Raw genomic sequence first — 13,584 nt, forward strand, 5'->3', positions numbered from 1 at the left:
CACACAACAGATGAAAATGATTAATGACCAGCTCAGTGGCCTCTTACCACAATTTGAATTCCTCCTGGGAGAGACACAGAACTCCTCATTCTGCTCAGTAGCAAGGGCTAGGCCCTCACCAAGTGAGACTGATTACAGAGTGAGGTTAAAAGGGTAAGAATCACATAAATAAGACTAGGTCAAAACCTGTTATATGGCTGGACTGCCTCTGGTCTAATCATGATTTTATAACTGCAAAGTTGCCTCATAAAGTCACCAAACACATAAATTAAAGACTGTTGTGTGATTTTGGCTTTTTTTTTAACCTATAAAGTGATCTCTTATTTAGAAAGTTAGAAGAGATAGAAGAGACAGACTATATTTGTTTTTTGAATTATTTTTTCAGGCTTTTCCTTTATTACAGTCATAGTGAAAGAGAGAGACAGGAAATTTTGGGAGAGAGAGAGAGACAGAGATAGAGACAGAGAAAGGGTATTACATGAAGCAAAGTGCTGCAGGCCAGACTTGAACCTGGGCCGCTCAAATGGCACATACACCACCAGAGGTGGCCTGAGACATACTACTGTTCTTATTTTGTCTATCACACAGCTCACATCCTCCATCTGTGATCCTAAAAAGTTTAGCCTTTATTTCCTTCCAACTCCAGACCATAACAGACTTTATTTCTACCTCCCTCTGTTTGATATGTAGAATTGGTCATATCGTAATTTCAGTGCAAAGCCTCATTTTCATTTGCTCGCGTTGCATGTTAGTTACTATATTATGTGTTAACACTTCCTTTAATCATTCCAAATGAAAAACTCTCTATAATTCAGTGGACAGAAACCCTTTATTTCTGTGCTGCAGTAAAAGTTTTATTGCTGTGCTGCAGTAAGGTTATAGTCTCATTTCTGGTTGGTGGTGTTTCTGTTGTTTACCTACTACTCAGATGTGCTAGTTTTTTTAGCAGTTAAGGATATGAGCTCTCTCCCTCCCTCTGTCTTTCCAACTGTCTCTGCTTGGTATGTTGGATGTTTAGTTATTCCTATTTAGTAATAATGATACATGTAATTAAAGTAGTTTATATGCTGTAATGACGAAATGGAAGTGCTCCTCCACTTCCCTGCAGTTCCTGAGCAGCAGGGAAACCAATGAAAGAGAGACTGCCAATAACAAGAGGTGTGGCTCTAAGCCCCTGGTTGGCATCCATACAAGGTCCAGTCCAGTTTATACCCAGTCTATTTGACAAGAAGTATGTAATGTATATGGGTTGAGATTGGTGTTACAAGCAAAAAACAAGCATACATTCCATATTATATCTTTATTTAATCAATTTTATTAATGAATTAACTTTATTTGATTTACCATTTAATGCTGTGAGACTAAACAACATATTAGATAACCTAATAAGAATTTAAAGTGTCCATTTAAAGTATATTGTTAATCTTGCAAATGTATGTGTTTTAATGAATGGTCTAATATCATTACAAGCACATATTCATATTATGTACATTTCTGAGTTCAGGCTTTGAAAAAAGGGAGCGCACATATTTTTCCCAAAAAATAATTTGTTTTTAATGTGTATGGTGTGCAGGATTTGACAAGGCCAGAAAGTTAGGACATACAACTAATTTTATGTATCTGTTTGCTCATTATGCTAAATAAATGAAAGGAAGCCATCACAGTTACACTAATACACTTTCTTGCTATGAGTTATGTGAGAAGATTGATACCACTCTCATATTTGTTTGTTAAATATGATGCTACAGCCAGTAGGTGGGTAGCTTAGGTTAGCGTATAGACTGGAAGCAGAAGGAACCTAGCCTGGGTTTGTCCAAAGGAAAAAATGACCTTAATCTTAGGTTTTCCTTACACTTAACACCCATATTGCGCATACACATACACATAAATGATGACACATAGTTCTTTATTTCATACAACATACCGATGGTTTATTTAATATTTTTTGGAAATGTATTTAGTTCTAATGGTACACACGTTTAGTTAACTTTTTGTATATTTAACATTTATGTTCATTCATAAAAATTTACCTTAAGTTGTTCTAATTCTTTTTTCTGTTTTACTGGTGCTGGGGGTTTCCTTGCTTCCGCTGCCAGGGTCATCTGGCTGGGGTTGAGCAAAGGATGGGCTTCAGGAAGCAGAAGACTTAAATAGAAGAGGTACCAATTAAGGCTGTACCAAGTGCCTGCCATATTATGGGGGGATTGGGGTTTAGTTTGATTATTTATTACTTTAGTCCTTAGTTTGATAGTAGAATATTTCTTCTTTTTTGTTGTTCAGAATTACTAGATATTGATTTTCAAGCTCTACTTGTTAGTTAAATTGTCGGAGATAATTATCGGAGATAGTAGAGTCTGTATCTCTTGCCATAGAGTTTCTTTTATTTCACTTAGCTCATGTTTGTTGTCTGTTTGTCTAGTGGTGTATTCTGCAAAATCAAACAAACTTCAATTAAAAAAAAAATGAAAAAAGGAAAAAAAAGCATTACAAACATTAACTTACAACTCCTGGAAGAAAATCATGATTTAAATCACAATATACTGTGTACATCTATAGAGATGTACACTCATCAGCCACTTTATTAGGTACACCTGATCAACTGCACACTAACACAAATATCTAATCAGTCAATCATGTGGCAGCAACTCAGTGCATTTAGACATGTCAACATGGTCAAGATGACCTGCTGAAGTTCAAACCAAGCATCAGAATGGGGAAGAAAGGTGATTTAAGTGACCTTGAATGTGGCATGGTTGTTGGTGCTAGACGGACTGGTCTGAGTATTTCAGAAACTGCTGATCTACTGGGATTTTCCCATTTTCTCTAGGATGTACAGAGAGTGGTCCAAAAAAAGAAACTATTCAGTGAGCAGCAAAAATGCTTTGTTGATAACATTAATGGTTCAGGCTGGTGTTGGTGGTGTAATGGTGTGGGGGATATTTTCTTGGCACACTTTAGTCCCTCAAAGTGAGCATTGTTTAAAAGCCAAAGCCTACCTGAGTATTGCTGCTGACCATGTCCATCCCTTTATGACCACAGTGTGCCCATTTTCTGATGTCACAAAGCTCAGATTATCTCAAACTGATTTCTTGAACATGACAATGAATTCACTGTACTCAAATGGCCTCCACAGTCACAAGATCTCAATCCAATAGAGCACCTTTGGGATGTGGTGGAAGAGAGATTTGCATCATGGATGTGCAGCCGACCAATCTCCAGCAACTGTGTGATGCTATAATGTCAATATGGACCAAAATCTCTGAGGAATGTTTCCAGCACCATGTTGAATCTATGCCATGAAGAATTAGGGCAGTTCAGAAGGCAAAAGGGGTCCAACCCAGTAATAGCAAGGTGGACATAATAAAGTGGCTGGTGAGTGTATATTTACTGGAGGCAGCTACTGGCTAATTGTTTTGGTATAATTCTGAATGAGACCTTGGAAGTACTGCTGTGTGTTTTTGTAGGGTTGAAAAATGATAATGTAACATTTGGGGAGGAAATACCACAACAGAAAGGAGTAGAGACTGGAGAGTACTGCCAGAGCGTTAAGACTTTGGATAGACTTTCCACGATAAAGCACATATGCAGTGGCAAAGATGATCCAGGTGAGGATCAGAATGAGTAGGCAGAATGTTATTGCTTTGGCCTCATTGTAATTTTTTGGCAGGTCTTTTCCCATGTAGGAGAAAATAAAGCAAAGGCAGGACAAAAATATGAGTAAAATCACAGAACCAGAGTTTGCTTTCAGACTGATGTCACAGCTAAGTATGATTTTGTCTGGGTACTGAAGTGTTTCATTGTAGGGCTTGGGGGGTCCACAAGAATACCCAATAAGAAGTAAGAGTGCCTGAATAACAAAAGCCCCAGTGATTACCATCCATTGTCCATGATATTTCATCCACCAACTGTGGAGCATGGGGAACTTGGCAGCTATTTTGAAAATGCAAACAATTTGAAAAGAACGCACAACAAAACATGCCAGACAAACAGTGTAGAACAAAATGAATGGTAAGAACCTTAAGATACAAAAAGAAAGTGTTGGCTTGTCAAAGTAAAAAAACACACTGAGACTACACAGACTGAGGCAGCCTAAAATTAGGAAGCACATTGGTCCCCCAGCAGATCTGACAATAGGGGTGTTGTAGTTGATGGTGAAGAGAATAGACATGGCTAGTGTGAGACCCACCAAGGCCCAGGCCCCCACCATGATCAGTATAGCCTGACTGTCTTTGAATGGGGTGTACTCCACCACCCGCAGATTGCATGATGTACTTCCATCTTCAGACCATTCTGTCTCCTTGCATTTGATGCACTTGTATGGGTCCTCTGTTATACATGAGAGAGGGACAATTTGTTAGAAAAGTTAAGGATAGGTTTGAAAAATAAAGACACACCAAAAGAAAAATCAAGAGGTAAAGACAAGTCAAACAGTTGAGAAAGCAGCATTAGATGTTTAATCTGTGATATGTTATGTTCTCCTGTGAGCTTTTACTTCATATCAAACTTGCTTCAGAGTTTACAGGGATATACCCTAGAGCTAACTGTATCAAATAATTATTACAGATAATTTATTGCTCTAGTTGAATAGATATTTGTAGATGTCAGTGTCAATGCGTTTAAGTTAAGTTTGCAACCTCATAATATGAAACTAATTTTCATGTTTAATACATAACAATTTACCTGTGCTGTTGACATAAGTGCCATTTGGACAGATTTCACAAGTGAAGCAGCATTTGTGGATTCCATCTTGCTTTTTTGCATGTCCGTCATGGCAATCTGGGGAACATATTGAAGTAGGCACCTGTACAATACAATTGTTCAGCAGCAAATCAAATATAAGTTAAAAAAGAAAATGCTGTGATTATTATACCATTAAGAATCACCGTCTCTTTAGTTTCTTGATATTTTCACTGAAATTACTAAACCAGCATGTTTTTGTACACACATGGATACAGTCACATTAAAGAGGCAATAAAACAAAGCATTGTTAAACAACACACTGAATACTGTAGAAAGCCTTGTTATATTGCATTAGACTACACATGATTAGGAAAAATAACTTACTTCTTTGTCTGTGTACCACTGAATTTTGGTGTTGTTGATGAAAAAATGGAATGATGGGTGAAATTTAAAAAAGCCAACATCTTCTGTATCTCCACTGTGGTTCCAGAAAACTATAGAATAGGATCCAAACTCTGGGTCACCATTCTCATCAAACTGAATACTTTGATTTAAAAGTGTAAAGTTTAACTTCTTCAGCTCTGCTAGAACCTGATGTGGGCACACAAAGTTCAGATGACCATTACTTCTTTTGATCTCACACTGATTAAAATTAAAAAGGTTGTTGGAATATTTCTGAGGAAAGATTAATTTTTAATAAATCATATTATTTGTATACTTACCATGTGTGGGTACACTGTAATATTGCCCTTACATTTACCGACTCCACATTGCAAGACATTGTGTAAGGCATTAGCAACGGCATATACAGCAGAATAAACAGGAAAAGAGAAAGATGGGTCCATTGAAATGATGTCCTTGGCGCTCAGGCTACTGCAGTCACAAACCTGATTACAAAACTGCTGTACTGCATTTTCACAGTGTGTTTGGCTTTTGGAAGAATATATAAAATTACTGAAACCAGGTATTTTCACTACTGGCTGGGACACTCCAAGTACAGTTCCAATATTTCTGATTCCTCTTGCTTTGAGGAGATTCTTGTTTAAGGACCAAGTATCCCCTGCTATCCACACTTTGTTGGTGAAATTTAGTTGTATTGCTGACTTAACGAGACCTTCAGCAGTCATTGTAGGAACAAAACCAATAATGATGTATATCTTCTGTGCCTTTATCTGTTTGAACATTTGGGAGTAATTTGTTTTGTCGTTGAGATCTTTGGTATATGCCAGGCAGATCTCAGTATCCTTAATCTTCTTTATGAACAATTCCCGGCCATCAATGCCATATTCATCATCACTATTAAGGAAAGCAACCCAGCGCCAGTTGAAGTGCAGTATGATGTTAACAATCACTTCTATGATGTTCTGATTGGAATGTACTGTTCGTAGGAAAGAGGGAAATTTTACTTTCTCTGAAAAAGCAGAGCTAGCAGCTCCATAACTGACCTGTTAAAAGAGTGATAGAGAAATTCTCATTATTTTCAGTAACAAAAAATTGTCAGATGTCAAGTTCAAATATGTTAAACCTTTAAAATTCTAAGAATTTATATTAAATGACATATTGATTGATCTATACATATATGCATATATTTTATCACCTTTTCTATCTGGGGGTAACTCTTACGACACAATACTTGACAAACTTACAATAGGAATGAGATTCATCATGAATAGTGGGGCTACAGTCACTGTCTCAGAGCTAGAAAAAGGGCCGACAACTGCTATCACTTTGGACACATCGGACAGATTCTTGTGTGGTTGGGTCCAAGGCTGGATCAAGCCATTGACTGAGATGAGATTCAAAATTGCTGGAAAGTTCTGTGAATCTAAGCAGTGGTCAAATATCTCATAGCCAAGAGATACATTTGGCAGTAGGTTGGTAGAGTTGTTGATTTCCTCTATAGCGTATCTCATCAACTGAAACCTCCGATAACTTGACTCAATTAATGGTTTACTGCAGACAGAGAAAAGACAGCGGGAGAGTAAGACTGACTTTTAATAAACACTATCAGTTTTCAGATGTCTGAGTTTGAGGAGAAATTTGCTATTAAGCTACATTCATCAGTCTGACATTTAGGGTAAAACTCCTCAGTGTTGATTAAGACTAAAATCTGTTAGAACTTCAAAAGATATTCACTCAGATTTATTATTACACTCACCTGGAGCAGTTGATGGTTTCTGGTCTGTCATGATAAACAGGGGTACTGACATAATGGATATCAAAAAGTCCACCTATTAAATAGTCTCCTTGGAGCTGAAACTCTGAGGATGGGACGGTGCACTGAGTCAAAGCATGTAGAAGAGATCCCAGTAGACAGAGAGAAGGAAGAAAATGTTCCATAATTGTAGTTATCATTGACCAATCTGATGTGAACTCCAAAGGGGTTATTCTCTGCTTTTAATAAGAAATGCGATGCTTGTAATGGGAAACCCCCACTCATCATTTCCATGCACTTAGGAATGCATGACTTCAGATGAACACATACCTGTAAATGGTTGGAGGAGAATTCACAAATTAGTATGCAAAAAGCATCTAAGGTGGAAGTTTGACAGATTGACAGATAGACATGGACAAACTGTATGTGTGTGTATGTATATATATATATATATATATTCATCATGCTGTTCACATTCATCATGCTGTTCACATTTTGACATCATGAGACCAAGACGACACCTAACAATTGATCAACAGTACCTGGCCATTGCAAGGCTTCAAACGGGATGTTCCAAGAGGGAAGTTGCCACTGAGCTTAGAGTGTCACAGAGTGTCATCAGCAGGTTGCAACAGAGACACAGAGAGACTGGAAAAGTCACAGAAAGGCATAGAAGTGGACGTCCTTTGGCCACATCCCATGCTGATGAGCGCTTCATTGTGAACAGTGCCCTGCGGAACTGGATGATGAATGCCACTCAACTCCAGGCACGTTTAAGGGACCTGAGAGGCACCCGAGGGTCAGGTCAGACCATTCGACACCGCTTACATCAGCATGGTCTGCGTGCTAGACAACCTGCAAGGGTACCTGACCACACCACCAGGCACAGGTGTCATCGTCTTTCATGGGCCAGGGAGCATTTGCACTGGACGAGGAACCAGTGGGCCTCAGTGCTCTTCTCTGATGAAAGTCGATTCACACTGAGCAGGAATGATGGCCACCAACGCTGTTGGAGACATCAAGGAGAACGCTATGCATCAGCTACTGTTGCCACCAGACAAGCCTTTGGCGATGGTGGTGTTACAGTCTGGGCAGGTGTGTCTAGTCAATACAGAACTGCCCTACACCTTGTGAATGGTACTGTGACAAGCCAATACTACCTGAATAACATCATTAATCCAGTCATTGTGCCTCTGCATGAGCAACACAGGCCTGATTTCATCTTCATGGACGACAATGCCCCGGCTCATTGAGGTCGCATCATCAGGGAACGGCTGCTGGAGGCTGGGGTACCTCAAATGGAGTGGCCTGCACTTTCTCCAGACCTGAACCCCATAGAACAGCTATGGGATCAGCTGAGTCGTCGTGTAGAGGGTTGTCAGCCTGTACCCCAGAACCTCAATTACCTGAGGGAAGCCCTTCAAGAAGAATGGAATGCCATGCCTCATGATATAACTCACTGTAGCATGAACTTTTTACATTTTCCATAAATTTCACCTGAAACACAAATATCCCTAACTCTTTGTGAGTAGCATATATATATGTATATATACTAGGGCTGTCAAAATAATGCATTAATTTTGATTTAAAAAATCACAGAAAAAATAATGTGTTACCACAGATGTGTTCTGAAGAAGAAGAAGATGATGATGATGATGGAGGCAGATGAGAAGATGGTGCTTGGCCCCATAAATGGAACTTTTACATTTGTAAAATGCCCAGAAGGTACTGTTGATAGGAACATTGTTAACTGCAATTACTGCTCTAAGACCATCAGTTCTCTTCAAGCCTGAAATATCACCTAAATGCAAAGCACTTAGCAGCGAAACCCGAGGTCCAGGTTAGCGCTAGCAGCCTGCCTAATCAAGCTACACTCAACGAAGCATTCAGATGCAAAATGAGTAAGTCGACCTGTGACCGATTAACTAACTCCCTTGCAAAATCGATTGCAATGGACTGCAGGCCAGTTTCGGTGGTAGAGGACAGGGGGGTTAGCAGAGGTTTTACAGATAGCATGTTCTTACACAACAAAATGTTTTAAGATAAAATATGTTGGAACATTAAAGTCTGTAATGTTGATTATTCAGAGATTCACTTATTACTACCTCATGAAGCTGATTGAGAGAATACCAAGAGTGTGCAAAGCTGTCATCAAAGCAAAAGGTGGCTACTTTGAAGAATCTAAATTATAAAACATATTCTGGTTTGTTTAACACTTTCTTGTTTACTACATAATTCCATATGTGTTATTTCATAGTTTTGATGTCTTCAGCATTAATCTACAATGTAGAAAGTAATAAAAATAAAGAAAAACCACTAAATGGGAAGGTGTGTCCAAACTTTTGACTGGTACTGTATATGTATATAGCACCCCCTGCTTTCAATGTGACGTGGTAGACATGCTTCCAAACAGTAGCACAATAGCCAAACTTACACTGTATTTTGATGGCCCTAGAGGTCGCCTAACATTAAAATGTAACCATGCATCATAATAATCTGCTTGCAAAGATAAAATTATAGGCTCATTTTTTTCTTTATAGGAGGACAGTCTCATCCATTCTCAGACCTGAAAAAACAAATTTTGAACTCAATATAAAGGCACAAACATTACAAAGGATTAAGGCCAGTATCAGCAGAGTAGGATCATCTGCTGCTCAAGGCCCAAGTGGTGTACCTTATACAGAGCAGCAAGAAAAGTGAGCCAGCTGGGAGTCACGCTGCTTTAGTACACAAGACGTATGTATGACAAATTATGCATAATGGTGTGAAGGTTGGGCAAAGTTTAACAGTTAACACAAATTCTCATGGTGCTCATTGAGCAAACAATTTGTAGCATTTTTCCTTGAAATATCATTTTTATAGTGGTTAACACAACTTAAAACTGATAACAGTACTGTAACAGTTATAAGAATGCATTCTTGTGAAAGTGAAAGTTTTAAAAGTCTAATAAAACGGTTATAGTGAATGAAAGTTTTGCTATAGGGATGATGGAGGACAAGGATGAAATAAAGATGGGGTTGTGATATCACATGAGGTCACGAATACAAATACACACAAATCATTTAATTAATTCTACCAGGTATCTTTGGTTTATGCTAAAATACTACATCCTCTTACAAATGAGCTCTGCATGACTGAACCTTGGACCACACAGGTCATTTGAGAGGACATGATTTGCAATCACTCTGTGGATGATCATGACATGACTGCTCTCGCAGTCTGAATCCAGTCAACCTCCTGATATAATGGCCTGAAACAGAATGAGTTCGCTTTTAGTGCTGATATAACTGCAGAGTACAAAAAACTAAGAGACTATTTCAACTAAAAGAATAGAAGAATGTGTAATTCTTCATAGGAAACTGAAACAAAAGATTACTGCACTGGTGTGTTATCAAGAGATTCACATTTGTTGTTTGTTGTAGTTGTTTCCTCAATAATGTTGTATGAATTCGTAATAAATTTTGTTCTCATATTTAAATAAGTCAAAAGTCCTATGATGTTCTGATACAACTTTAAAGGTAAACATAGATCTCCAAACTGTAATATAACTAAGATATACAACATCTAGCCTTGTCTTTTCTAAAACAACAGGGATTAAAATAACATTTAAGTCTTTTGAGATCCTCTTGTGTGGAATTAATCCCTGTATGGAAGAAATTGTGAGCCATCTATTCCATAAAAGTAACATCATGTATTTGTAATAAGATTTGGAATGACAAATATTACATGCTTTTCTGTAGCACTGCTAATCTGCACCTTGTATGGTGAAAGTGGTCTCAGGCGTGGCCAAGGAGGGCTTTTTAAAAACAACGCCACGTAAGACTCTACTTGAGGTTAGACAGGAGTGAGCAGTATAAATCACCCAAAGGCAGGACTCAGACAGGATAAATAATTTGTTTTAAAATCGATCAGAATTACTCATGAGGAAAGATTGTCCATAACAATTGGGAAGTAGCCCTGGCGGCTCAACTTCACATGGGGGATCTGCTCTAAAAGTCTCATTGGTAGGAGCAATGCAAGATTTGAGGGCGTTTCGATGTAGGGTTCTTTGCTTCCCACCCCTCTCTAACTTGACTCTGCAAACTAGGCCTGTATCCCAAACCAGTCCAACAATCACCTGGGGCTCCGCATTCCACCAACTGTGCAGTTTTCCCTGCTCTTGTGTGCTTGGGTCTCGCACCCATACTCTTTCCCCTGGAAGAAAATGTGCTTGAGCTCTGAAATCATAATAATGCTTCTCCTGTCTAGCTGCACTGGCCATTTTCTTACAGGCTATCATATGCAAAGGTCAATTTCTAGTGGTGCTCAGTAACCCATCCAGCAACATCATTTTTGTTTTGTTGACTATTGTGTGTGAAATTAACATAGTTGAGCTTTATTTTATTCACCTGGCAGGTTAACAACAACATGTCGTCCTGCTTTCCTACATAAACCATATATCCAGTCTCATGACAAACTGCTGCTGACACAGTTTGGTACAATATGGACTTACACCTAATCATTACATCCCCCTTTCTTTGAGGTAAATATTTAACCGTAAACAAAACAAATGACTGTTGTCAGTTGTCTTAACCAATTCCTTGCTTTAACATATTAGTATTTTCTTCTAGTATGCATATACTTAGTATTTTATTACTGTCTCTTTAGTCACAGGTTCAGTCTCTCAGGCTTTCTGATTTCTCTTGTAGATCTTCTCAGCACAGGTTCCCCTGGAGTATGTGCACTGGTGTTTCAGTCTGTGGAAGGTGGGGAGATGGACTCAGACTTGGTATGGGTTTTGCTGAGTTTAGGACAGTCTCTTTTGTTTTTAGAAGACTGCAGCAATTACTTCTGAAAATTTGTCCACCCTCTGTCCTCACAGTAAACTATCACGGTGCTACTTCTTGAGGGACAGTGGCTTTTGTCCTCCAACTCCAACAATTTTCGATCTTAAATGTGGGGTTGGTTGACAGTCGTGGAAGCTGCTTGGCTGTCCTGCCATAGAATGACTTCTGCCTCTTCCTTCTTTTGTTGATGTAGTTTTTGTTCTAACTGTGGATGTTTGTTTTGTTTAATGTAGCTTGTCATTGTGGAGCACAGTTTTTGATTCATCAACATTTCAGCAGGTGACAGTCCATACTCCAATGGTTATGCTCTGTAGCTTAGTAGAGCAAGGTTGGGATCTGAGCCACTGTCAGCCGCTTTCTTCAGGAGCTGCTTGAGAATGTGGACTCCCTTTTCCACTTTCCCATTTGACTGTGCATACAGAGGACTGGACGTCACATGCTTGAAATCATTCTGCTGTGGAAACATGGCCCATTATCACTCATCACTGTGTTTGGGATGCCATGTCTGGCAAAAATGGATTTTGAAGTGATATGACACAGGTTGACGGTATGTTTGATAACAAAGCCATTTCAGGGAAGTTTGGGTAATAGTCAATGAACACCTAATCGTCTTCTCCTTTAAGATGAAACAAATCCATTCTAACCATGTGACATGGTGCTGTTGGCACTTCAGTTACCACCATGAGCTCTTTGGTTCACTTGTTCCTGTGTTTTTGGCAAGTTTCACATCTGTGTTGTGCCCTTAAACAGGGGAAACAGTGAAGGAAGATGAATGAAGGAAACCAACACACTGCTCTTGCCTTCACTCGTCTGTATTGAGTTTCAATTACATACAGTGCAACCAAATTCACACATTTTCTCTGCATGAATACACTCAGTCTCAGGACCACAGTTTCCACATTAAGTTATTCTTCTTTTCTTTTCGAACCGATGTAAATTTTATTCTAACCAGTGCACAACACGAACTGTAACTTGAAATAAATGTATCTTTTTAACTATGTATTTTAGCTGACAAATTAACTGACTTCTTACAGTGATGAAATCATGTTTTAAGTACTGTACACAAAAACTCTCAATGACTACCTTAAATGCAAATAATGGCAGAACAACTGTCTGACAATAGGGTGGGAAAATAGCAAGAGCTAGCTTACACAGTGACAGAGTTCGTCTGAAACTCTTTAACAATATAATAGTAAAAAAAAATCACCTCTGTCTCTCACCGCGAGCAACAGTGATAAAGTAACAATTAAAAACAACATGTGTCGCTAAGTTTATAGTGCCTTGTGTACGATAATTACCTTAAACAGGGGAAGTAGTGAGGGGAGACGAGTGAAGAAAACCTACATGCTGCTCTCTCCTTCACTCGTCTGTATCATGGATGTATTATAAAACATCTTATAATACATCCATGGTCTGTATTGAGTGAGGAGAAAGGACTGCGATTCCCCCTACTGGCGCCCTAAGGCATTACCAATGGATCAATGCACAATCAACCCAGACAAAAACCCTATTCTTACTTCTACTCTACATTCTGACTGCATATTCCTTACAGTAACGACCTTAGCATAAGCAAAATAACAATGAAATTATGTTATGGAATATAAGGAATATAATTATATAACTCTGAAAGGAATTAAATAAAATTATTAAAATTTTCTTTTCCACCACATCTGCTACATCAGCAACACTGAGTTCATGAAATGAATGAAATCTATGTTTATAGATTTTCCTTTCTTCCCCTCTTTTCTTTTTGAGAAGCACTGCTTAGCAAAGTGGTTTTTGCCCTTGAAATTACAGCATTGCCTAATGCAATAAATGGCCCTATTTGATTTATGACCTCAGTAAACATTTTCCCAATGAGCTTATGGTCTCAATCGCAAGTTTCAAGTCTTCTTCAATACAACATAATGTTCATTTTCTTTT

At 38.5% G+C, this 13,584-nt stretch overlaps 1 protein-coding gene across 1 annotated transcript; it reads right to left on the bottom strand.

Annotated features, from left to right (window-relative positions):
* Positions 1 to 727: 727 nt before the first annotated feature.
* Positions 728 to 13,333, bottom strand: LOC139620349 (taste receptor type 1 member 1-like). The gene is made up of 6 exons (XM_071475758.1): positions 6,839 to 13,333; positions 6,327 to 6,633; positions 5,403 to 6,125; positions 5,065 to 5,271; positions 4,681 to 4,801; positions 728 to 4,326 (listed from the first exon to the last, which is right to left on the bottom strand). Exons 1-6 carry the CDS (start codon positions 7,033 to 7,035, stop codon positions 3,398 to 3,400), a joined length of 2,484 nt encoding a protein of 827 aa, XP_071331859.1. The 5' UTR covers positions 7,036 to 13,333; the 3' UTR covers positions 728 to 3,397.
* Positions 13,334 to 13,584: the final 251 nt, after the last annotated feature.

Source organism: Trachinotus anak, unplaced genomic scaffold (assembly GCF_046630095.1).
Source record: "Trachinotus anak isolate AG129_WGS33_773 ecotype Australia unplaced genomic scaffold, CSIRO_AGI_Tana_v1 ptg000004l, whole genome shotgun sequence".
Taxonomy (NCBI): domain Eukaryota; kingdom Metazoa; phylum Chordata; class Actinopteri; order Carangiformes; family Carangidae; genus Trachinotus; species Trachinotus anak.

Bases quoted from the DNA above. Each gene is read 5' to 3' on its own strand.
- LOC139620349 (XM_071475758.1), bottom strand. From the start codon at position 7,035: ATGATAACTACAATTATGGAACATTTTCTTCCTTCTCTCTGTCTACTG. The intron at 6,126-6,326 runs GTAAGTTTGTCA...CTCTTTTAACAG, and splicing joins TGATGAATCTCATTCCTATT to GTCAGTTATGGAGCTGCTAG. The intron at 4,327-4,680 runs GTAAATTGTTAT...CATGTATAACAG, and splicing joins CACTTATGTCAACAGCACAG to AGGACCCATACAAGTGCATC.